At 43.4% G+C, this 26589-nt stretch overlaps 1 protein-coding gene across 3 annotated transcripts in view; it reads right to left on the minus strand.

Annotated features, from left to right (window-relative positions):
* Positions 1 to 26359, minus strand: part of Agl (amylo-alpha-1, 6-glucosidase, 4-alpha-glucanotransferase) — a 73804-nt gene extending 47445 nt beyond the window's left edge. The window contains exons 1-3 of one of the 3 annotated variants that reach the window (XM_050137188.1): positions 26175 to 26359; positions 25943 to 26072; positions 4453 to 4602 (exon numbers count right to left, since the gene is read on the minus strand). In XM_050137188.1, coding sequence (XP_049993145.1) covers positions 4453 to 4534 — 82 coding nt within the window. In that variant the 5' untranslated portion in view covers positions 4535 to 4602; positions 25943 to 26072; positions 26175 to 26359. Of the gene's footprint in view, positions 1 to 4452; positions 4603 to 5164; positions 5380 to 25942 lie in introns of those variants that run through there. The other 2 variants (XM_050137108.1, XM_050137035.1) reach the window with 2 other exon arrangements.
* Positions 26360 to 26589: the final 230 nt, after the last annotated feature.

Raw genomic sequence — 26589 nt, forward strand, 5'->3', positions numbered from 1 at the left:
AAAAATTCCCAATAGGGGCTGGGTAGGTTTCAATCAAGAAACCTTTGGGGACTGGAAAGTTGACTCAGCAGGTAAAAGCATTTGTTGCACTTGCAGGTGGTCTGGATTCGGCTTCCAGCACCTGTATCAGGCAGCTCACAATTGCCTCTAATTCCAGTTCTAGGGGATCCAGTACTCTCTGGCCTTTGAGGGCCCGTGAACGCATATGGTAAATGTAGACTCATGCTGGCAAGCAAATATATAAAATAAGTAATAAATAAATCTTTTTAAAGGAAACCCTTGTAAATGAACATTGTATTGTATTTTATATTTATTTTATTGTTTTTGAGACGTGGTTTCTCTGTGTGGCCCTGGCTGAGCTGTAACTTAACTCTGTAGATCAGGCTGACCTCGAACTCAGAGATCCACCTGGCTCTGCCTCCTTAGTGCTAGGATTAAAGGTATGCACTACCATGCTTAGCTGAACATTTATTAAAAAAAAAAATAGTAACAATTAGGCTCATAGGTTAGCCCTGTAAGAGTTCTTGACACCCAGGCTTGACAGACCCGAGTTCCCTCATGGAGTACTGTGGAAGGTAAGAACCAATTCCCGAAAGCCTTCTTCTGATCTCCACACATTTTCATGGCATGAGCAAAAGATGGAAGATTTAATTTCAGGTCTGAGGAATACCAATTTTGTTCATTTTCTGATACACTATGAGACAAGGAAAATAGAAAAGACTATAATTTGATTAGAATAGATAATTTACTTGACTTTTACTTGAATTTGAAGGATCTATAGAGATGTCAGTGTTGAAAATTATAACTGGTGCTTAGGATGAAAAAATAAACACAGAGAAGGGATTGGGGACCAGTCAAGGATGAAAGACCAAATATCGCCAGGTGTTTTCCTTTACCCTTGTCACCAACTTCTGTGAGTTTAAACTTTTCTTACTCTGTCTCCGTTTTCAACTCTGATATCATTACATTCTTATCTTTAATCTTGTACGTCTGTTCGTTTGTTTTCATTTTCTTTCTTTCTAGTGTGCAATGTATATGCAGGTGTATGCACCTGTGAGTGTTGCTGATATAAACTTATGCCGTAAATCGATGCTGGGTGTCTTCCTTTATTCTTCTTTGCCTTATTTTTTAAGATTAAAAAATTAAAGATTATTTTTATTTTGTGTATATATGTACGAGCGCCCACATGCAAGTGTGTGCATCATGTGTATGTGTGGTGCCCACAGAAGCTAGGAGAGGGTGTCAGATACCCTGGCACTAGAGTTACAGGAGGTTGTGAGCCACATTGTGGGTGTAAAAGCAGCAACTGCTGAGATATCTCTCAAGTCATAGCCATCTTATTTTTTGAGAAGGGTCTCTTACTGAACATGAAGCTCACTGATTGGTCAGAATGGCTGGGCAACAGGTCCCTAGATCACCTGTCTCAGTACCTCTAGTGCTGGGGTTACAGGTGCATGCCACTAAAGCCAGCTTTTATGGAGCATGGAGATCTTCCTTGTGCTTGTCCAGCAGGCACTTTATCCACTGAGCCACAGCCCAGTTGCAATTCTCTAAGGAGGAGAGGGGGCAGAGTTTCACTGTGTAGCTCTGGCTGGCCTGGAAATCTATGTAGACCAGGCTGGCCTAGACCTCACAGAGGTCCACTTGCCTTTGCCTCAGCATGTAGACAGGGTGGACAGGATTTTTAAAACAGGGTCTTCTCCAACAATGAGGACCCTAAGAGAAATATACATAGATCTAATCTACATGGGAAGTAGAAAAAGACAAATATCTCCTGAGTAAATTGGGAGAATGGGGGCCTTGAGAGAGGGATGAAGGGGAGGAGAGAGGCAGGGAGGGAAGCAGAGAAAAATGTAGAGCTCAATAAAAATCAATTAAAAATAAATAAAAAAGTCTTCTCAATTATTTCTTGTCCCAGTGTTCTCTCTAATCAATACTTCTTTCACATTATAAATTGCCTTCTAAAATAATATGATCACACCGCTATCACAAAAAAATGGATGGATTTATTGGTTTCATCTAGAGTTACAGAGTGACATTAGTCTTAATAAGCCCTTCAATTTGTCTCTTCAAGCAGCTTAGCTGAATTTCCAGCTTGGGCTAGTTTTCACTGGGGTTTATAATTAGTCAGCAAGCATTTATTAAGTAGTGCACATAGTGCTCAGACTGTAATACTATCCCAGCCTCACAAAGCTCAGCCTCACGCTGGGTACTGTACCACCACCAAGCTTCAGACGCTTCATTGGTCAATTAGCTGATCAGTGAATACTACAGAGAAAGCAAAAATTTAGAGGAAGCCTTCGCTAAGGTGGTAGCACTTTAACTGAACGCTGAATACACAGAATGGCAGTAAAAAGGACAGCATATCCAGAGGGGTCTGGCAGGAGTAAACGTGCAAACACTGGTATGAGGAAGGCCACTCGAGATGGAATGAAGAGGAAAGTTAGAAAGATTCAGACACTGAGGGCAGGGAACAGCGAGGTTCAGTCTTGGCAAGAGAAAAGTGCAGACCCATTCAGAATGCCTTGGAAGTCAGGCAGGGATTTTAGAATCAGGTACACATAAGTCAAAAGGGAAGAGCCTGGATAAAAAGATGACTTGGGCTCTCTCTCTCTCATTTGGTTAGATGGAAGAGACAAACAGAGAGGTATCACAAAGGAATTTCAGACTTTAAAGAGAGATGACAGTTAAAGAGGAGACATTAAGAAGCTTGAAAGTCTAGCCTGGGAAAAGCTGAAAAGAGAGACATCACTGGGGTTTGCTAAAGGGGGTGACTTCGGACACAAGGGAGGAAACTGACAGAACTACCCTATGACAAATCTACTGGATAGTCAGAACAAAGCTAACTAAACTCCAGGGAGTGGACTGCTAAGCAGAAAGACCAATACCTTGTTGCTTAGGGCTGTATCACTAAATAGGAATTACTAATTTACAGTTTTAACACCGAATGCCAGAGGAGAGCAACAGCAACTTATCTTTACAAGGATATGAGTTAATGTGCCCAACATCTGTTTGTTAGCAGCCGAGCAAAGGCAAAGCTGCTTCTCAACCCTTGTCGTTATACTTGATTCAAAAGCTTCCAGGAAGAAAGGGAAACTCCAGGCCTTTGTTTCAATGAGAGTCCTCAGCAGAGAGGCAAGAGATGAGGCCGTGAGAATGCAAAACTCTTTGATGGTAGAAGAAAAAAGAAAACTTAGCAGACACTGCCAATTAATTGGAATGTGGAAGGAAGAGAGCCTAATGGGAGCCACCAAACTGATGGGGATGCTGAAGATGGAGGAGGAAAGCCAAAACCAGGAAAAGTGCAGACTCAGGAGAGCCAAAGTTGAAGCCAGGACTCGGTGACCTAAAACCCCAAACAGATTTGGAAGAAGAGGGCCATTTGGCATCAAGGGAACACAGCTTTCAAAAATTCAACTTTTAAAACACTAAAGAAAAAACAAATATTGATGCTTGTCAATATTTGTTCAATACATCCACTGGAGGGCTGATTGTGTCTTGATACATTAAAAACTTTCTACTTGCATCTCACAAGTATATTTATAAATTATAAGTGAGATGTATTCAGTACTGAAAGTTATCTGTCAGTTTGTTTTATAGAACTGTAATTGGATCTTTGATCTTGCTTTTTATTTGTATCTTTTGGTCATGCTGGGGTCTGAACCCGAAGACCTTGCTTGTATTAGGCAAGCACTTTACCACTGAGCTATATCCCTGGCTCAAACACGGTTACCATCACCCGGTCAGATTTCCCACTTTTTTATTTGGCCTTATCTTCTACTTGCTTGAGAGGCTTCTGATAATGCAAGGAATGGCTACTGTACTACACTTATACTATACAGTACTATACCGTACTCTGTTTTACCGATGCTTAGGTTCAACAGAGGAGAAAAGTGCACTCTATAAAGCAACACTACAGATTATATACAAAGCTAAATTACATATGATTGAATAAGCTACATCCGTAAGTGCTATTACAAATAGCACGTTCAATCTTCTGATTGCATATGTAGTTTCTTCCTTCTCTCCTGGGACTGAGTCCAGTTCTCGCAGACTAGGCAAAGGTTCTGCCCCGAGTGACTTCCCATGCTCTGTGGTTTCTTCACTAGGTGGTAGTTGGCAACAGAGTGAACTGAGCTATCACTGTTCTAACAAGAAATATCTATTCTTAAACACCATAAACCTTCATTAGTCGCCAGTAACGTGGAACACAGTATCTTGGCACAAATCAAGCTAAATCTAGGAAATTTAAGTTATGTGTGTGTGTGTGTGTGTGTGTGTGTGTGTTCATACAGAGGATTTAATGTGAGCCTCATCTATGCTAAGCATGCATTCTACCACTGAGCTATACCCACCACCCCCAGTCCCTAACTTTAAGTTTAAAAAAAAAATTAATAGACCGTCAATGCAATAAAAGATATAAGAGAGCTGATCAAAGAACTTGTGACTGACCTTGCTCAAGTCTGAAGAGGGTCTTCTCTAGCTTTTCCATTTCATTCATGAGTAAAATTCGAATCTGTCTACTGCGTTCCATTTTGGCTGCCGGAGGATTTGAAGTCTTTCCGAAGAATTAAAAGGACCCCAAAGTGGAATGAGTTGCCCCTATAAAACAAAAGGTAATTATGAAAAGAAAATACGAGCTAAAACTCTCTAGGGTTGACAGTGGCACTTACATGTCCTAGATAGATTTAAAGCCTAGAAGAGCAATGAGAAAGAATGAAATCTTGTCCGTAAAATCCAAGAAGGGAGAAGTTTCTTCTCTCTTGGAGCAGAATAAGAAAGCCTGAAGCAAAAATGTCGATTCTTACAGTCAAAACAGGACAGACCAAAAAAAAAAAAAAAAAAAAAAAAAAAAAAAAGCTAAAGCATTCTCAGGGAAAAGCCATCCATCTGGGAAAGCCTGGAATTCAGGAGCAAAAATTCCGTCCCGAGTCCAAGGGCCCAAAAAACTCCAAATGGCACTGCAGCCTCCAAGAGATCAGGCTGCTCAGGGAACAGGTGGAAGGGCAAAGGGTTCCCAAATTCGGGTCTGAAGCCACCAATGGGGAGGTAATTAAAGAAGGAAGCAGTTGCTGCCCCGGGAATAGCTGTGACGGCATTCGATGTACAGAGGGGCTATAGATAGAAAGAATGCGCGACAGCCGGACGCATTCCAGGCACTTACGAGCGGGACAGACGTGCGGCGTTGGGAGCGGGAGCCGGGCACACCGGGAACGCCAGGCCGAGCGGCAGCCCCGGGAGGGCAGGGAGCCTTGAAGGGCACGGGGAGGGACGCCGGGACCCCAGCCAGGTGACAGTGACAGGCCGGGGACAGCCGAGACTCCGCCCAGCGCGGCCGGAGGACGCTCCGACTCTGCTCGGCAGGCGGACGAGCTCAGGGGGGCGTGGTCCTGCCTCCCCCCCCACTTCCGGGAGTCTTCACTCCCGCTAGCGAAGACCGCTGGTCTCGCGAGAGGTGGGCGCGGCGGGGGCGGGGATTTGAGGGGGTCAGGGTCTTGGGGACGAGGGTCCTTGTATGGTCTTCAAAGCCCATGTTGCATCCTCACTGTTCCTTTCCAGGAAAAGTGAGTTAAAGAGCAAAGATAAGCGGGGACAATGTTTAGGGAAGTTCTCTTTGTCAAGAAACTGCAAGTTAGGAAAAAACAATTTCTTAAGATATTGTACAAGTCATTAACTTCTTTGCAAGCCTAATTCCTAAAATGTCATTGGCAACCCTCCGCTTCCCCACCACGCACATCCCGCAAAAATAAAATATGTGAAATGTTTCGGAAAATAATGTATGTCCTGTAACTAATAATTATCAACTGCAATACTGAAGGGATAGCTGATACTCTTCTAAGTTCTGCTAATGCGTGAGGTTCACTGGGATGGTTGGGTTTAATGTTAATTTGCCACAGACTAGTCAGTGGGAAGAGGGAGGCTCAACTGAGGAGCTGCCTCCATCAGATTGGCCTGTGGGCCTGTCTGTGGAGGCATTTCCTTGCTCTACGATTGCTGCTGCAGGTAAATGGGCGGTGCCACCCCTGGGCAAATGGTCCTGGGTTCTATAACAGGCTGAGCAAACCACGAGGAGCCAGCCAGTAAACTGCATTTCTCCATGGCCTCTTTTTCAGCTCTTATTTTGAGTTCCCCCAATAAAGGACTCTGTGATCAGGAAGTGTAAACCAGATAAATGCTTTCTTCCCCCAACTTGCTTTTGGTCAGGGTTTAATCACACAAACACGCCTTTTTGCTACCATTGATTTAAAGGTAAGGAAACCGAGGCTCCAAAGGTTAAGAATCTTGGTTAAGGTCACTTAATGTACAGTGGAGCGAATGTGATTTGCAGTGCATTCTTGGGGATTTCTGTTCAGCAAACCTTTTATCTGAGGGTACTGACATTATTTCCGTGGCTTGGTATCTATAAAGACCTGACAAGTTGATGACATTATTTCCATTGCTTAAAGACCTGACAAGTTGAAAGAGGGAGTTTGCTTTTTAGCTTGTAAGGGCATTCGTTTTTTCTAGGAGGCATCTCAGGATTTCCCCTGCAGGAAATCTGTCTGCTCTGTTCCTCTCCCGTGTGCGGATTTATGATGCTCCTTTAGGTCTCTTCCCTCCTGGGGGTCTTAGGAAGAGTGGAGGCCAGAGTGCGCCTCTGTGAACAGACTACAAACTCTTGCTTGACTATAAAAACTATAAAATCCCCAGTCCAATAGGCTGAGCAGCACAGTGGCTCTTTTTATGGGGAGGGTTGACTGGTGAGAGCACGTGACCCAGCTACCATGTTGCCGCATGTTGGCTATATATATATATATATATATATATATATATATATATATGATCAACATCAACCTAAGTTTTCGGATCCCCGACTTCCCTATCTGAAATAAAGAATGGACCCACATTCTCTGACTTTTCATCTGGTACAAATTCACCAAACTGTCCTATGGCCAGCTTGTTTTGCCCTCCCCCGACCGTCGACCCGTCTTCTCCAGGACTCCAAAACTAGCCTTTCCCATTGCCTTGCCTCCAGCAAAACTCTCACAGTAGTGCCCAAATTGCAAATAAATGAAAGAAGTAAAGTAGATCGAGGACATAATTTTTTAAAGAAATTAGTTCTTCCAATGAAAATGCTAGATTTTTTTCAAGATTTGGGAACTCAAGTTTTGGAGGCTTCATAATGTGAAATAAAGTGAGTGATTAATGACAGACAGCTGATTTGGTAGGGTATGCCTCAAAGGGTACTTTTACAAGTCACATGATTTTTTTTTTTTAAGGAGAGAACTCCACAGGAATGTGTTCTCTGTGAAGTTCTTGAGACGTCAATGACTGTAGTCTACAGAATCATAAGGCTGCATGCATGCCGGTGACCATTGTCACATTTGGAGTGTCCTGTGCGTGCAGGATCTACATATATACACAACAGTCTCATGTTATAGCTGTCAGGAGAAAGTCCTTGAGGACCTTCCAACAGATAACCTCAGCTACTTTTAAGGTTACTGGTATTTTCTCAAACAGCGATGTTTCCAGAGGGAGAGAGAGTCAGTGGTCAGAAGAGGTTCTGTCTAGGTTTGTGCATATGTGTCTGTGTTTCCTGAGAAGAAACAGTTGTAGGGGACTGTGCTGGCTAGTGTTAAGCCGACTTGACACAGGCTCTAAAGTCACCTGAGAGGAGGGAGTTTCAGTTGAGAAAATGCTTCATGAAGATCGGGTTATAGGCAGGCCTATAAAGCAATTTTGTAATTGGGAGGGTAATGTGGGAAGGCCCGACCTATTGTGGGCGGTGCCATCCTTTTGGCAGGTGGTCCTGGGTTCTAGAAGAAAGCAGGCTGAGCAAGCTATGGGAAGCAAGCCAGTAAGTAGCACTCCTCCATGACGCCTGCATCAGCTACTGCCTCCAGGCTCCTGTCCTGTTTGAGTTCCTGTCCTGACTTCCTTTGATGATGAACAGTGCTAAAAAGATATAAGTCAAATAAACTCTTCCTTCCCCAAATTGCTTTTGTCATGGTGTTTCATCACAGCAACAGTAACCCTAACTAAGACAGAAGGCATTAGGTATGATTAGGTTCTAGTCCTGTGATTATCTATATCTGAAAATGCATGGCCTGCCTTATTCACTTTATATAATCATCAATATTTTTAATTAGTATATAATGTCATCTTTTTTAAAAATAAAACTTTTTGAATTTTGTTACTTTTTTTTCCCTCAGCGTTTTGTAATACCCAGTTGCAGCCAGTAAAGAGAAATGGGGAATATAGGAAAAGGAAGTAGGTTTGATGTCTGAGAAACAGAAGGACCTGGATATTAAACTAAGAGATGACGAAAACCACACAGATGACTTTGAAAACGGAGAGCACACAATTGAAAAAAAATAATGAACTTTGGAGACAAACAAACCTTGGGTTGGTTTTTAATGTCCCTGAATTGTAAATGTCTCTGTAAAATTGAGAGAACATTTCATTTTCAGGATCAGATGTGAAATAAGAAAGAAAAAAGAAGAAACATTATTTAGTTTTGGGTCAGTGTTTGACATTGAAATCAAACAGGCATGAATTCACCCATATCCTATGGGTGATCTGAAGGCAGCTTCAGATTTGTTCATCAAAAGAGCTTTTTTGAAACTAACCCCTAACTTGTCCAGTTTACTGCCCAGGCACAGCCCAACCGGTGGAGTCATGCTTGCTGCATGCTGATTCCCAGAGTTGAGCCGGCTCTGTTATCCTTCAAAAACACACCAACCAGAGTCACTCTGCCTTCCAGGAAGAAGTGGATTAAAGAGCAAAGAGGAGCTGGGATGATGTTTGGGGAAGTTTCCTCTGCAAAGCTACATCAGGAAAAAGCCGCTTCCTCAAACACAAGTCACAACAGCTCTTTGAGCCCTCATTTCTGAACTATTAATGACTTCCAAGGTCTGCAAAAGCAAAATACGTGAAACGTTTGAAAAAATAATACAAGGCCTGAAACAAAGCAAAAGAGGTACCGGGTACTCTTCTAAGTCCATTATATGAATGAACTAACCCTCCTCAAACACACAGTTTTGGCACCCTTGACTGAAAGAAAGATGAGGAAATGAAGACCCTTGCTTAAGGCCACATAGTGAACAAGGGGACAAGTGTGACTTCAACAGCATTCCTGGTGATTCTAGTTCAGTAAACCCTTCATTTGAGGGTGCTGACGGCATCCCCATGACCTGTTATCAATAAAGACTTCATAAATTGAGACAGGAAGCTTTGACTTTATATATAGCTGTGTCAAGAGTGAGTTTGCTTTCTTGCTTCTAGAGACATTTTGGTTTTCCGTGACAGACGTCTCAGAATGTCCCCTTAAGGAAGTCCATCTGCCTTGCTCTCCTCCTCCCATGGGTGGATTTGATGTTCTTCTAGCTCCTTTGCTGAGTGCTATGTTCTGTGAAAACTGTCTGTCTAGCTGTATCCATTTATGCAAGAGGCCTTTGAGGCAGGTATTGTCTGGATGGCAAAACTATACAAATATTTATAATGCTTAGGTATAAGTGAATATCTTATTCTAAGGGTGTGCGTGTGTGTGTGTGTGTGTGTGGTGGGGTGGGTGTATTGGTAAGTGTTCTATTGCTGTGAAGAGACAGGATAACATGACAACTCTTTTTTGTTTGTTTGTTTCTTCGGTTGGTTGGTTTTTTTTTTGAGACAGGGTTCTTTGTAGCTTTGGAGCCTCTCCTGGAACTAGCTCTCGTAGACCAGATTGGCCTCGAACTCACAAAGATCCGCCTGCCTCTGCCTCCTGAGTGCTGGGATTAAAGGCATGCACCACCGCCTGGCCTATAGCAACTCTTATACAGAAAAACATTTATTTGGGGCTGGCTTACAGTTTCAGAGGTTTAGTCTATTGTCATCATGACAGGGAGCATGACAGAGTGCAGGCAGGCACGGTGCTGCACGAAGAGAGAGCCACTGAGCCTAACTTGGGTTACTGAAACCCTCAAAGCCCCCTAGTTTGTAACTAGTTCCTCCAATAAGGTCACACCATTCTCACAGGACTACCCAATCTCTCTCAGATAGTGCCACTTCCTGATGACCAAGCATTCAAATACATGAGTCTATGGAGGCCATTCTTATTCAAGCTACCATAACAGTATATTTTCGTGATGTATGTGTTTGGATGTGTGTACACAAGGTGTATAGTCTATCACTATCTAACTTATTCCCTTGAGACAGGGTCTCTCACCAAAACTGGAGCTAGGTTAGCAGCCAAAACTCCTCTGTCTCTACCACCCACAGCACTGGGATTAAGTATATGACTGACCTCACCTAATTTCTAATGAGGGTGCTGGGGATTTGAACTCAGGTCGTCATACTCGTACAGCAAACACTGGTACTACTGGGCCAGTTCTGCAGCCCTAAGATGTGTGTTTTATTCTTAAAAACATCTCTTAAGGTCTGGAAGACAGCACAGTTGCTAAAATGCTTGCTACATATGCATGAAGACCACAATGGTGCTTGCTTGTTCGTCTCCAGTGATAAGGAGACAGAAATAAGAGACCACTTGGACTCGATGGCCAAGGAGCCAAGCTTAATCAATGAGCCCGAGGCTCCGTTAAAAGTCCCTGTCTCAAAACAGAAGATAGAAGTTTCTAGGCTAGGCGTGGCGGCAGGCAGATCTCTGTGAGCTCAATGCCAGCCTGGTCTACACAGTGAGTTCCAGGCCAGCCAGTATACACAATGAGAGCCTTTCTAAAAGAAAAAGCTCCCAAGGAATGAGACCTGAGGTGATGGCTGGTATCACATGCATGTGTGTTTACCCACATACATACACAAGAACTTCTGATTGCCTTTATTTTTCCCAACTACAGATCAGAAAACAAGTCATTTGGGTCTTATTGATTTTGATGCTAATTCTCATCATACTTGAATGATCTCTTTATCTCTGCCTCTTTGAAACAATTGCTCTTCTCTTTCTATGACCCCCCCCCCCAAAAGGTGTCTGCACACAGAGCGGAGTCTCATACAACATGAATGTGCTGAGCTTTCTACAGGGTTTGCATCACAGGGAGATGCCTGTCCAGCCCTGCTTCTTAGCTGTGCAGTTGGCACGAGCTACTGATGTCTGCAGCTGATAACTTCCTTATTCTTCTTTCTTGGCTTCAGCAGAGCATAAAGTTGACCACCCAGCGTGTGCCTCAGCCTTCTTTGATATCCTGGTTTCACTGTGAACTCTCTGTGCATCTAGGTCTTCTCTGTTTCATAAGCTTGCGCTGGAATCAGCTCCCTGGTACCATGGTAGAGTGGGATGGTTAGTTTTGAACTGTCGACTTGACAAAATCTATAGTCACCTTGGAAAGAATTCTCAATGAGGAATTGTCTGAAATAGGTTGACCTGTGGGCGGGTCTGTTGGGGCTGTGTTATGCTAACTGATGTAGGGAGACCCAGACTAAAAGTGGGAGGTACCATTCCTTGGGTTTGGGTGCTGGGCTGTGTTAAAGGAGAATGAGCTGAGCCCCCACACGCATTCCTTCCTTCTCTGCCTGCTCTTGACTGTGGACATGACTAACTGACTCAAGTTCCTGCAGCCTCGGTTTCCCTGTTGTGATGGACTGTAATTGTGAACTACAACAAACCCCTTCCTCCCCCAAGGTGTTTTTGTTAGGGTATTTTAATCACAGCACCAGAAAAACACTAAGACACAGCTCCCTAAATCGTGTGCGGGAGATGAAAAACTGGTCCTCCTTGTAACTGATCTCTGTGATTTATCTCTTTAAATTTTTTTGTTTTCTTTTTTAAAAAAAAAGTCTTTTTTTTATTTTACCTATTTTCCCAGTTTCCCCTCCCTCCCCCTCTTCCTGCTCCCTCCACCTTCCCTCCACCCCATCTCCTGTCTGCTCCACAGAGAAGGTAGGGCCTCCCATGGGGAGTCAACAAAGTTTGTCAAATCGCATTGAGTCAGGCCCTGCCCCCGAGGCCGAGCAAGGCATCCCTCCCTAGGGAATGGGCTTCAAAATGCTAGTTTATGCATTAGGGATAAATCCTGGTCCTACTGCCAGTGGCCCCACAAACTGCCCAAGCCACACAGCTGTCACCCACATTCGGAGGGATCCTTTCTTTTGGATCCACCACCTCCATTGCTGTGCTTACTACTGCACACTACTCAAGTGCACTAAGTTTGCGACACTCAGCAGAACCAAAGACCTGAAATTCTATTCCATAAACAATAAAGTTCAGTCTCCTTCTGTTAAACACCTGGTGAAGCTATGGCTAGCATGATGCTAACCATAAGCCTTTACGAAGTGTTCCAAAGCAGGACCTTTCTTAATTATCTTGGTTAGTTTTAAATTAATCTTCCCAACTATGACTTGGAGATGAATTAATAACTAATTTTGCCGGTTCCTTTGCCAAGGTCAGAAGGACGGAAACGTGTCACCAAACAAAGCTACGGCAGTGGCAGAATTTGTTTCCTGACATAAACATCTGTCTCTTACTCAGATTGAGTCTGACAGGAGAAAGGATCTTTTCTCATGACAGGCTAGTATGTAGCAAGCACTCAGTCTCCTGGGAATGAATCCAACAGCAGCAGCAGTGTCTGCTCTGGCCCTTCCTCCCCTCTCTTCATCCCAAGAGAGTGCGTGCATCAAACTCAGTAAGCTTCATGGTTAACTTACTGGGAAATATAAATATGAAATTGAGTTCTATGAATAATGCAAAAGTGAGTGGTTATATCACGTGGCTTCAGAGTGTTGAAAGATTTACAATTGATTACAAGAGGACTGTACTTTTCCTTTTCACCATATCATCATTGATTGTTTACTCCTTTCAAAGCAATATAGACTTCTGAATTATTCAAATCTTAACAGCCATGTTGATAAACTGTGAGTAGATGGGAAATAGAATATAAAGCCAGAGCTAGCATAAAGGTATTTTGATCATCTTCCCAAAGTAGGTGTTTGTTTTATACAGGTCACCATATACTATAGTATATGAAAATAAAATTAGATGAAGTATAATCTATTAGTGATACACCTGCTGTGTGATTTGATGGCCAGAATAAGTTAGCTCACCAGAGCATTTGTCAGGGATTTTCACTGCCTGTCAAGTAAACTCAGGAAAGGTCAGTGGTGTGACCACAAAGGCCAATCTATTTTAACTGCGGGAGGTTTAAAAAAAGCCCTCGTCTCAATTTACTGTGACGGTGAGAGTCACTTTCTTGCTTACACAGTAGCAAAGGGGTGGTAGCTGCTGAATGCAACAGAGTGGAAAATCAGCAGAATGTGAAATTGGGTTAATCGGTGCCTGGGATAGTTTATTCCATGAACCTGGGTTACACGCCCTGTCTGGGTATATTACTGCTCATTGGTTACATGAAAAAAAGTACTAGGAAGGTTTTGCTTTCTCTTTTAGGTGTTTTATTGGAAAGATTGTAGAGTTCCAAGCGCAATGAAGTTATGTTTGTGTATATATATAAATGTGTATATTTTTATGCTTATATCCATAGCTTTGTGCTGCTCCCACTTGGTTCAGAGAAGCTTCTTTTACCAGTGTGTTCAAGCAGGGATGCGTTACTGTTGAAGGTGCTGAGAATAAAGGAGTCTGAGCGCTCCAGTGTAGATGGAGCCTCTGTATCAACCATCACCTGAAAACCCAGAGAAAAGGATGGAAGAGGAGATAGAAAGGACGCAAGAGGCAGAAGGCTGTGAAATTCTGTCCTCTGGACACGATGCGCTGTTACACACCTAAACTCACAGCCTGTGGGTACTATAGAAGACCAGAATGAGATCAAATCAGTTTAAAATTCTAGCATGGAGAGGAAAGGGACCCCCAAAGCCCCACGTCAGCTGAGGAGATAATGGCAGCTATGGGGGAGAAAACCACTTCCTCTCAGGAATGTGGCCACTTGTAGGTTCCGCATTCCCGGTGGATGATCCCACACACATGCACATATGGGCAGCACCAACTGGACTCAGTGGGTTAAAAAATTTAAAAAGGTGTTGGAGATATGGCGCAGTGGCTAAGAGCATTTGTCGTTCTTACAGAGGAGCCGAGTCCCCAGCACCCACACGATGGCTCACAACCATGCTAACCTTAGTCCTGGGGGAATCCAATGCCCTCTTCTGGTCTCCTTGGCCACCATGCATGCACATGGTGCACATATATACATACACACAAGCAAAACACTCATACATAAAATAAATAAATCTAAATATTAAAAAATTATAGGCAGAGGACATGAAGTGAGGAAAATGAGGTGGGGGATTCCTAGGAGCAGATGAAAGGAAAAAGTGAGGGGATAATATGATCAAGATATATTATATACATGTATAAGAAATTTCAAAGAATAAATAAAAGTAGAAAACTTTTTTTTGGAGAAAAAAGTAGAATAAACTCTAAAAAGTAATGAAAATTAGAGGCATGCTATAGTTCTGTTGTGTTATGTCTTTAAAATATTTTATTTTTTTATTTTTTCAATGTATCAGTGCTTTGCTTATATGTATGTATATGTGGCATGTGTATGCCAAGCACCTACAGAAGTCAGAAGAGGGCATCAAAGACCCTAGCACTGGAGTTGTGGACTTTACAGGTTCTGGGAACCAAACCCAAGTCTCCTGCAAGAACAACATATGCTCTTAATCACTGAGCCATCTCTCCATCCCCACCCCATTGTGTTATGTCTTAACAGGAACATTGAAATCATAGTGCCAGAAGACTTTGTTGTATTCATAATTCTATCTTTAAAAGGAATGGTGGAGTAAATAGAACACTGGAGTACAAAAAGACAACGCTCAAACCCACCAGGACACTAGGTGTTCTGATAGCCCCAATTTTGTATCAACACAATGATTTCTTTGTTTGGAGACAGAGTCTTACTATGTAGCCCCAGCTGGGCTGGAATTCACTATGTAGATCAGGCTGGCCTCGTGAGTGAGTGTTGATATTGAAGATGTACACGACTACACCCAGCCCAAGACGGACGACTTCAAATACAGAATGCAGAAACAGAAGCTCAGCACCAGGGCAGAATGCACAGAACTTACTCCTATTTCAAAAATCGAAGGCATTTCTGCTACATGTAGAGGGGATAATACTACATTTCAGAAAGATTGGGGTGGGAGGTGGGGGCTGTTGGGCAACTTAATTCATGAAATACTTAACTAAGGGACAGAAACAAACAAACAAAACAAAAAGAAAAGAAAGAAAATCCTGGCATGTCTCCACTCATCAAGACAAGGAGGCATGGGGAAGGCCTTCTGGCCTATGAGACTTCCAGCAAGTCCCTCTTTCCTGTAGAATTTGCAGAAGTCCCGGAGCCTTGGATGACAGCTCTGAGTCCCAGTTGAGCGTGGGCACTGTGTCTTCTATCCCATAACCCTCCCATGAGGAGCACATCTTCAACCACGGAACGGGCAGTGTGAGAAGCTTCAGGATGCTTTTCAAAGCATCCCTTCTCTCGTTACATGGCAACAAGGGCCCTGCTCTTTACCGTTAAAGCAATAACCCAAGAGAAAGGTGCTGGTGTATACTTGTAACTCCAGGACCTGAAAGTATGTGTGTTTGGGTGTGTGTGTGCACGTGAGTGCAGTTGTCCATGGATGCTGGAAGATGACATCCGATTCCCTGAAGGTGGGGTTACAGGCAGTTGTGAACCACCTAATCTGAGAGCTGGGAACTGAACTTGGGACCTCTGGAAGACGCATATGCTCTTAGTCACTGAACCAGCTCTCTCTAGACCCACAAATGCCTTACGTTTTATTTGGTGTCCTTATTAGATATCAAGTAGTTACCCTAGTTCTTGGGGTTTGAAAGATATAATGGGGTGCTGACAGTTATTTGATTTCTCTTGACTTGGGAATGTCTTGGGAGACGTTGCTATTTAAAGCAGTTTATTCATCCGCTAAAATAAAGCTGTGATCGTAGTGATAATATTTGATACTTGGACAGAAATTCAGAGATTTCCCAAACTTTGTGATATCTATGGTTTGATTATCACCACAATCTTTCAAAAAAGACAAAATATTTCTCTATTGCATGCTACAAGTCTAAAGTACAAAGTGACTAGTCACTAGTAAAGGGGAACTAGAAATCAGAGTTTGTAAACTTCTGGCGTGGTCACAAAGGTATTATAGAAATACATAGACCAGAGGGTAATTTGTGGACTAAACCAGCATAGCATCAGAGACAGTACAGACTCCACCAAGGCTGTCACACACAGGCAAGGCTTCCCTCTGGTATGGTGATTCTAGCCCTAAGTTTCATTTGTAGACAATGCTGTCCTCTTTGCTTTCAGGTTCGCCATTAGACTACAGGCAGCAGATACAAATACATAGCGTTTAGAGCGAAGAGGCTGGGAAAGGGTTACATTACTGGCTTTCCTGCCAAGAGCTCAGAAGTCAGGGGTTCTTTGCTACTCTGTAAACTTAGTTGCAGAGTTGGAATACAAGTTAGGACTGAAGTAGTTGCTCAGTTTACAAGATGGGGAAACGTGAGAACACAGGAATGGAGTCTGGGGAGAAGACTTGCTACTTGATAGGCCAGTGAATGCTACCCAAGCAGGATGCAAGGGGAAACAAGCTTCTTCTAGATTTCTTAATGCATCCAAGGCTCTTACTGGCAGGGTTCTGTGCTGATAAATCATTTGTATTTTAATAAGTAAAGCTTGCCTGAAGACCAGAAAGCAAAACAGCCACACTAGTCAGCCGTACAGGCCAGGCAGTGATGGCACACACCTTTAATCCCAGCAGCTACACTAGTTAGCCATAAATGGTGGGCAGTGGTGGTGCACGCCTTTAATCCCAGCACTAGCGAGGAATATGAGGTGTGATGAGACAGGAACTCGCTCTCTTTCAGTCTGAAGATTTTATAGAGGTAAGAGCTTTCTAGTGGCTTGGCTGCTTTGCTTTTCTGATCTCCAGGTTGAACCCTAGTATCTGTCTCTAGGTTTTTATTATTTGTGCTACAGGGCTCAGGATGTTGATCAAATGTCTCTGGTCTTCCTTGATGGACAGGTCACAAGTGGGCAGAGAGCAAGAAACACCCTGTTGGCAGCTAGGTACGTGGCTTCCAAAGCCTGAGCTTTATCTGAGACTTTAGCAGTTCTGCTCATGTAAGCCCGCAGATTTACCGCTGCAGAATTTCCGTGTTAAACACATGCCAGTGAACTTGATGATAATCCCACATGTGTTTTCATGGCATGTCACTGGGCGAGCACACATTGGGACTACGTAAGAAGCAGCACAGGCTGGCTTACGTTAATGGTCATTAGCTAAACGTAACGATCAGATTAATGACTGATGAGTAATGCTTTATTTCTCCCACTTCCTCACCTCAGTGCATCTACACAGTTCATAGTTGAATGCAGAGAGTTTTCACTGGGTTCTCGGGCGCTTTGGTAAGCTGGGAGTTACCAGGTCTCTGTTACTCAAAGTGTCATCTGGGGCCCAGCAGCACTGGCGCTACTTGGAAGCTTGATAAGAATGCAGAGCTTCAGGGCTGGAGAGATGGCTCAGTGGTTCTGCTCTTCCAGAGGACCTGGTTTCAATTCCTAGCACCCATGGCACTTCACGGCTGTCTGTAACCTCCCATTCCAGAGGACCCAACACCCTCACACAGACATCCATGCAGACAAAATACCAATATACATTAAAAATAAATGCAGAATCCCAGGCCTGGTGCTGCACTAGCTGAGTCAAAATCTATTTTAACAGCATCTTCAGCCAGGTGTTGTGGTGCACGCCTTCAAACCCAGCATTCAGGGACAGAGGTGGGCCATCTCTGTGAGTTTGAGGCTAGGCTGGTCTGTGAGTTTCAGGACAGCGAGGGTTGTTCCACAGAGCAAGAAGAAAACAAGCAAACAAGACAAACAAACAAAAACCATCTTCGGACGATTTATAAAACGTTCAGGTGTGAGTGACAATAGGCATGCCTTTACGCCTTCGACCTGCGTGGCCTCACACCTTCATTTTTTACAATTGCACCTATTTGTTTACTTATCCGTGTGTATGTGAGGGTGGTCATGTGGCACGGTCTATGTGTGGAGGTCAGAGGACGGTTTGCACAAGTCTGTTCTTTTCTTCCATGTGTGCCCCAGGTATCAAATTCCTGTTTCCACACTTGGTGGCAAGACTGCCACCTGCCGGGTCACCTTGCTGAGCCTCCTGTTTTCATATTTAGGGAACTCAACTTCTTACGTTTCCGACACATGCTAACCGTTTTACAAGTTGAATGAATGTTTTAAAACATTCTGAAACTTATCACTTTGTGTACTTTACACCGTCCCTCTGAGTACTATGCCTCTGCCTTTTAAATCCTTCACATTTCCCACGCTTCCCTTCAAGGATTTTTGCTTTACTTTGTTTTTGGAGACAGGGTCTCACCCTATATCGCGGGCTGGAAATCGCTATGTAGGTTACATCTTCAAACTTGCGGCCAAAAATGTTTTGTTGGTGGGAATACAGCCTGACCTTAGCTTTCAGGGGTGGCACTTGCTCCCTGGCCATCCTGGAGGATTTTTCCCGCCTACCCTACCTCCTTCAATAGCACTTGTCTGTCAAGTTTCTGCCGACTGCTGAATTCCATCAGAAAAAAAAAAAATGTGCTGTCCCTAATTTCGATATTTTGGTTTTTGGTAGGATCATGGTACTTTGCACATGAAGAAAATAGCTAGTTTGTGGCTGCCACTGTGAAGCTCAGCTTTTGTTGTTGGATATTTCACACACATAGAGATTCTGAACCTTAGACATGTCCTCCCTGTGGCTGTGTTTCGGGGTTTTAGCCCTGGACTTTCCCATTTTACTCTATAAACGCAAACCACTTAAACCAAAACTCTTCCTTCTCTCCTTCCTTTTGAGTTCTTTGTTTCTTGAGACACAGACTTGAGTCCAGGCTGGTCTGAAAACCCCTACTTAGCTCAGACTGGTCTCGAACTTGCCATCTTTTGTCTCCTTCCTCAAACTGTTGGGGCTATAGGCTGCACATGGCAAGGGAAAGAAAATAGTTTTTAAAAAACATCTGTCAATCTGCTTTATTACTTTAAAATTTTCATTTATTGTTTTTAACGCGTTGGGGTACACGTCACTCTGTACATGTAGGAGACGGAGGGGGACACTGTTTCTCTTCTTTCACTTCAACTCCCCCCCCCCTACTTTTATCACCTCTGTTATATATGGGATTTAAAAAAAGAAACCCTATGGAACACATTGCCATCTTGGAATTTAGGTATTTCTGTATGCATTGTTTTGGCTTATACAACCAAAATCTCACTGAGAAATATGCTCCAGGAATGAAACTTAAGTCCTTTGGGGCAATAAGCACCCACAGCACCATGACTTGTTTCCTAAGACCCCCTCCCACTCTGAAACCATATCGTCTGTTTCTTCATTTGCTCTACAGACCACACAGGATGGGTGAAGCAATAGAGGAATTTGCTGAAATACACTTGGAACAAGTTAGCTGCCTGCTGAAGCAGAATAAGGTAGGAAAGACCAATTACTAGATACCGATTTATTGATCTGCTTAGTAATTTACTTAAGACACTGACCGTACTGCCTGTTAGTCAGGCATGACTTCTACCTGGAACAGGATGACCTAGAAAACTAGCTAAAACAGTGGCCCGTTGCCCTTAACAACCTGCTGAGTGCTGTGAGCCTCTGTACAATCTTGTTCGCCTACCCCAGATAGTTTGAAGTATAAAACTGTGGGAATAAAAGATTCCCATAATACCATTCACGGAATGTCCTGTGAGATCTTACATCCAGCTCCTTTTCTCAAAGGGATCCCAGTGGCTAATTCTTGGCTATCGGAGCCAAGGGGCCATCTGGAATCGAGAATCCCCACGCAACGGATGGGAGGAGCTGCTGCTGAGCTCAGCTTCCTGTGAAACTGATGACGCCATTTCTCTGTTGTACAGGAACTACAATGATCCTGTGCTCTCTCTCATCTCTAGGTTACCAGTTAGCTTCCAGCCACCTCCTCTAAGTAACTAGCACAAAAATCCAGCCAAAGATTCAAGCTGTTACAACTGCAGTTACAGTCAGGTATGAGCTGCCATGTGGGTGTTAGGAATTGAACCCGGATCCTCCGGAAAAGCAGTTAATACTCTTAACCGCTGAGCCATCTCTCCAGTCCCATACTTTGTTACTTAAGTAGATCATTAAAAATCCATTTTTGATGGGTTTAAAGGAATGGGGGGGCTATTTCTAGCAACATTTTCATTCTCATCTCCCATTGTGAGAACAAAGATTTACTTTTGATACTGAAAATAAGAATGGAAAACAGAAACAGCTAAATCCTGCCTCATTCTTGTTCTAATGTAATAGTGACCCATGGGCAAATAAACTTTTTAATCATCTAAGCATAAAACGATATTAAGTGGCCAACCTGAAGAATATGAAGGACATATACCTGTTCAAATTTATCTTAAGGGAACAGACACAAGGATAGTTGGAGATAACTAATATAGATGAATAGATATAGAATTCTGTACAAATCTGTCACGCAGCACCCTTACTGGGGAAACTAGCCGTCTATTTTTAACCATCCCGTTGGCAGACTCCAGCGGACAGCTGTATTAGGTGGACAGGGGCTGCCTGTGCATACGGAAGAACACGGTGTTAATGGCGTTATTTTTAGTTGTGAAATCTTCCTTTTAGCTCTAATGTTAGACACACACACACATACACAGAAAGACAGACAGACAGACAGACAGACAGACAGACACACAGAGAGAGAGAGAGAGAGAGAGAGAGAGAGAGAGAGAGAGAGAGAGAGACCATGTGCAAGGTCCTAGATTTAATCCCCAGCACCCAACATGCTCTTAAAGCTTGGGTGGAGGCAGCTACTGCTCGTTCTCCACAGCACCCAGCCCTGCGATCTACAAGTTTACATGGGCAGCAAGTCTGCTACCTTCCCAGAAAGCCTCCTTGTACTTGCCCAGGAATCCTGTTTTGTCTTTTATGGCCAACACTCCTGAGCAAGTGGGGTGTGTGTGTGTGTGAATGGTCAGCCTGCTTTCAGCCTGTCTTGTTTAAAAGCTCTCACTCAAGGGAAAGTATATTGCATATCTATCTATGTATCTAAATCTGTGTGTCTGTATATCTATGTATGTATGTATGCATATGTGTGTATCTGTGTGTGTGTGTGTATGCATGTGTGTGTATGTATGTATCCATCTATCCCTCCTCGGTGTGTGTGTCTCTCTCTCCCTCACCTATGTCTATAGTTTATTTGGGGGTAAGTCCTGCCTTAAGTCTTCCAAGGCAGCTGCCATACCAGCAGTGGTTGCACCCGAGTGCACACACTCTCTCTTCCCTGGCGTTACTCTTGGTGAAGATGGGACTGTTGACGCTGAGCCCAGTTATAAGCCCGTTGCTTGTCTCATTTCTCCCTCAGCCACTTTTCCTAGAGTGAAATGTCTACCAAATCTCTCCAGGAGGGCAGGCTCTGTTTAGACTCGGCAGTCCATTAGTTCATCAACTTTTTGTTGCCAACCCCTAACCCATGTGGATCGGATTCCGGTAGCCAAAGCCTCCACAGCCCTGACTTCTCCTGAGTGCGTGTTTGTGCCTAGGTGGGCCAGGTTGAGCCAGATGCCTTTACATAGAGCTTTACCATTGCGGTTTTCTTGGCTCAGTTCTGGGCCTCAGTGCCAGGATTAGGTCGCTTCTTCATGCTTCCGTGATGACTTTATCTAAGGAAACGGAAGACTTTCACTGTGCCTGACCAAAACCCCTCCGAGTGCCCTATCTCCAGATCTGAGAAGAAAGGAGAAGCAAGCATATCTGCACTTTTGACACTGATATAAAGGATGTTATTACCCTCAAAGTTTGCGTTTGATAGCCTCACAACTGAGTTACAGAAGAAAGTGCAGGGAAAGAAAGGTTACAGCTATCTATAGTCAATTGTAGTAGCCATGGGCCGGACATGCCAGGTAGGGTATTAGTTTTCTCTTTCATAGGTCTCAAGTTTCCTAAGCAACCTTCTTCTTCCTCCATCTGTATGAAGAGGACAGGCTGACCTTGTGAAGGGAACAGCAAATCCGCACAAGTTCTTCACAGGCAAGGCTACGCTGATCTTAATTGATTTTGTCAAACAATGTCAAAAATCCAGAAATGAAACTGGCCCTGGTGGCCCATGCCTTTAATCCCAGCACCTGGGAGGCAGAGAAAGGGGATCTCTGTGAGTTTGAAGCCAACTTTAACTACAAAGTGAGTTTCAGGACAGCCAGAGCTGCAGTGAGACCCTGTCTCAACAAACAGAAACAAAAACAAAACAAACGAGATTGTCTGTGGCTTCCCCTTATTCTGGAATCCCAGAGTGGTCCAAATAACGCTAACAAGAGTAAAATGAGGTAACCTCGTGGTACAGGGTTAGCCGGGTAAAGCTAGAACCAGTTTGGGGGGTGGGAACTGAGTGACCTGGATACCCTTACTGTCCCCAGATGATATCCTGTTTGGTTTGAAAGATCTGTACTGTCCGTTTTTAAAATATAATCTGTTCAAACCTTTCTCCCCAAATCCATGTTCAGCAAACTTACCCTTAAATAATTCCAGTACTTTCTGTGTAAAGAGACCTTTCTCCTAGAGTTCTCTTTCTGATGCTGAAGATGAACTTTTCTACGGTGCCCCTCTCCCACCCCCATAGAGGTCAGGGGACAGAGCTGGTTGATCTCGTAGGTAAGTTCAGTATAACAGGATTCCAGGTATCATAGGATGGCTAGTGAGGTTTTTTTTTTCTTTCTTTCTTATTGTCCCATAATTCTGTATAAAGTCCAGAAGAATTTAGTTTTCTATATCCTGAAGAGAGATACCGTCTAGGCCTCCTCCCTGCTTGCCAGTGTTTGGGGAAGCTCAGAGAGTCACGGGTTTTGTCAAAATCAAGTCACGGGGGAGCATAGTTTGCTTTGGGAGGAGTTGTGTATGTGTGTGCGTGTGTCCCTGCAGTTAAAGGTGTGCTTTCTCTAGGAGACCTAATAGAAGAGACTGCTAAGCCTGTGAGCAGGAGAGGACTGTGTTGTTTTCAGATGGTTGCAGGCTGAGCTTCAGGACACATAGGTTTCCTTAGGGCTGTCAAGGCAGTATGACAATAGAATTTGGGGAGAGGTGCCATGTGCCCCTTGGAATTTGGACCAAAAACAGAAACCAGTGCCTATTTGGGGACTAGAAATTTCTGAAGAAAATTTAATCCAAGGTATCAACCAGACCTCTGTGGAGCAGCCTAGAAAATGACCAGTCTCCAGTTCAGCAGCAGAAGGGGGATTTGAAGAGAGAAGTCTCTGGAAGCAAAATGGTTACCAAGAAAAGGGTTGGAATCACTGAAGTGTAGATTTGGTGAAAACCTGTTTGGGAAGGAGGATTCGAAGACAACACAGCCACCCATGTTCAACATCTACTTCAAGACACTTTTTCTCATGAAGACTTTATTCCCTACTCTCTTCCATGCTGTTCTTTTTGTTTATTTGTTTTTTTTTTTTTTTGCATTGCACTCTATTTTATAGTGAATTTACTTTCTAATTATTTTCTGTTGTTATTGGCCTTGAACCTTGGCTGGAAGGTCATCTACAGCAGGAATCATTTTTACTTCTGTAGTTCTCCCACAGTGATGAACGACAGCCTTGCAATAATCTCATCAAATGGGCATTATATTCAATAGCCATCTAGAGTCCGCAGTGAATATAGTTCCATATTTGCACAATGGTTTTAGTGCATTTTTAAAAAGATTCATCAATGGGCTGGAGAGATGGCTCAGTGGTTAGGAGCATTGCCTGCTCTTCCAAAGGTCCTGAGTTCAATTCCCGGCAACCACATGGTGGCTCACAACCATCTGTAATGAGGTCTGGTGCCCTCTTCTGGCCCGCAGACATACACACAGACAGAATATTGTATACATAATAAATATTAAAAAAAAAGTTTCATGGGGCTGGAGAGATGGCTCAGAGGTTAAGAGCATTGCCTGCTCTTCCAGAGGTCCTGAGTTCAATTCCCAGCAACCACATGGTGGCTCACAACCATCTGTAATGGGGTCTGGTGCCCTCCTCTGGCCTGTGGGCATACACACAGACAGAATATTGTATACATAATAAATAAACAAATATTTAACAAAAAAAAGTTTCATCTATGTAAGTATATGGGTGCTTTAATCTGCATGCATGTCTGCACACCAGAAGAGGGCATTGTAATTCATGAAGCTACAGTTACAGACGGTTGTAAGCTGCCACGTGGGTGCTATTGAACCCAGGTGTTCTCCTCTGGAAGAGCAGCCAGTGCACTTAACCACTGGGCCACCTTTCCGACCTTTCAAACGCATTTTTAATCAGCTACATGCTCCAAAGGAAATTGTGACTACTATTGGAGAAGAAGAAAAGAATCTTAACTTACTCAGTTAAGTTAACCTGAACACGAGCCAAAGCATTTAATACATTACAATTACTATAGAGAAATCCTGAGTTTGCCATAATCTGATAAACAAGATATTTGGGGGCTGGTACTGGCAATCAGTTAATAGAATGTTTTCCTGGCAGGTAAAAGGTCCTGAGTTTACCCTCCCGGTACTGCATGAGCCGTGTGTGGGGCACATGCCTATATAACCCCAGTATATGGAAGGTGGAAGTGGGAGGCCCCTGAGCTGCACAGTCAGTTCGAGGCTGGCCTGGGTTTAAAATGGCATGAAAACAAATAATTAAATAAATAAACAAAACTCCAAATTTTTCAGCCTTAATTTTACAATTTTAATTTAATTATTACAGATATAATCAACCTGATGAAATGAGAAGGTTTTGGGAACTGGTCTCACAGGAAGCTGAGGGGACATTTCATCAAATGTTGTTTCTCTCTTCCTTGCTAACTCTAATCTGACCAGTTGTCAAGCTCCGGGGTTCTGTGTCTGAAATGATCCGAATAATCTGGTCACCTCAGATGTCTCATTTATAGAACCTGGGTGGCAGGCTCCTTCACATGCTCCTCCCTCCCTTCATTTCCTTCACCTGCTAATGCAGTAAAGATAACCTCGGGGCACCACGTGGTCACATTCAGGAATGAAAACAAGTCATTTTTCCCTTCGAGGACCTAGAGCAAGCTCAACTTTAAATTCCTCTCTTCTCTCCCCATAGCTTCAATCTGTCTGCCGTTTGTATGTACAGCTCTTTAGCCTGTTGTTGGTCACTCCTGAAGGGCTTTGTTCTGCATTTACTGAACAACACAGAGCACATAACACGAGAAAGGCCTGAGGCTTCCTTACAGATGTCTTTGACAGAGTTTCGCGAGGGAAGAGGTCACCTTACTGACAGAACCAACCCAGAAGCTCTCAGGACTGCAAACACACACTGTCAAGCTTCATCCATGTTGTTTGCAAAATTTATGGTGGATATTTCTTTTAAGGTTGCTTTCAACTTATTTGCTGTTTTTGGCAAATGATTACCACAGCAAATATCCATACATACATCCATAATTTTGGATCAGGGACATGAAAGAGTATGTGACTTAAGACTAAAGCTATGAAGGGCTAGAGAGATAATTAGGAAGTTGAAAGTGCTTTTTTTGCGTGTGAAGAGGGCCTGGATTCAATTCCCAGCACCCACATGACAGCAGCAACTATCTGTAGTTCCAGTTCCATGGGAACTGGCACTCTCTGTGGGTCTACATGGGCACCAAACACATGCTGCACGCACACACACGCGCACACACACACAAAATTATTCATGCATGTAACATAAAAATAAAACATTTAAACATAGATTAAAGCTATCTAGACCTAGACTGTAAAAGTTGATTGCATGCACAATCCAAGGTGGGTATTTTGTTCTCTCAAAGGCAGGTTAAACTTAAATAGTAGGACAGCAGGTTAAAGTCTGCAGTCTTGAATGGTCTCAAGGCATCTTATTAACTTTGGTGGCAAAATCTGGAAAATACCTTTTTATTTTTAAAATGCAAGAGATACTTTCATAAAAATATATCACTACAGTTTTCCTTGTTTCTGTTCATGCCATTATAACAAAATGCCGTGTACCTTATAGTTCCGAGGCCTGGCAAGTCCACGATCAAGGTTCCTGGAGATTCGATGTCTAGTGAGGGTATTTAGACGAAGCCTTTCTCACTGAATCTTCACATGGTGGAAGGCGGCAAGTTTCTGAAGCTTCCTGTATAAGAACACTAATTCAGGACCACCTCTGATCGAATCTGGCTTTCCACCACACCGACTGTGATACAGGCGAGACTTAGACGCCTGGGGCTGTTAGTACCGTAGCACTGAAGTCTTGAGTCCCTGTTTCAGGGGGTCTCATTGCTCCTTTCCAGGATCTCTACTGTCGCTCTAGGAGTTGTGAAGGATACAGCTTTTGTTCTTTGTAGGTAACATACCAGGAACAGTGCTTTGAGAGTGGAGGAGGAGAAACACCTCCTTCCCCATTCAAGGATCAGACAGAGGAAACGCAGAGTCGCCATAAAAGGAAACAAAGTTGTTCTCACTTAGAGGAAGGTGCTGGAAATGCCTGGAGTTTTCTGGTCTCTGCTGCCACCATGTGGCCGTTTACACTTGTTGACTTCAAATTCGGGTTTTCGTGACAAGGCTGGTCCTGTGCCCAAAGAAAGAATAGAATAAGTACAAAGACTTGAAAGCTTGTTTTTAGCGCCCGTCGGCCTCAGTTTGTCTCCTCA

This window comes from Alexandromys fortis, unplaced genomic scaffold (genome assembly GCF_014885135.2).
Source record: "Alexandromys fortis isolate MF-2015 unplaced genomic scaffold, M_Fortis_MF-2015_v1.1 scaffold_19, whole genome shotgun sequence".
Lineage (NCBI taxonomy): Eukaryota > Metazoa > Chordata > Mammalia > Rodentia > Cricetidae > Alexandromys > Alexandromys fortis.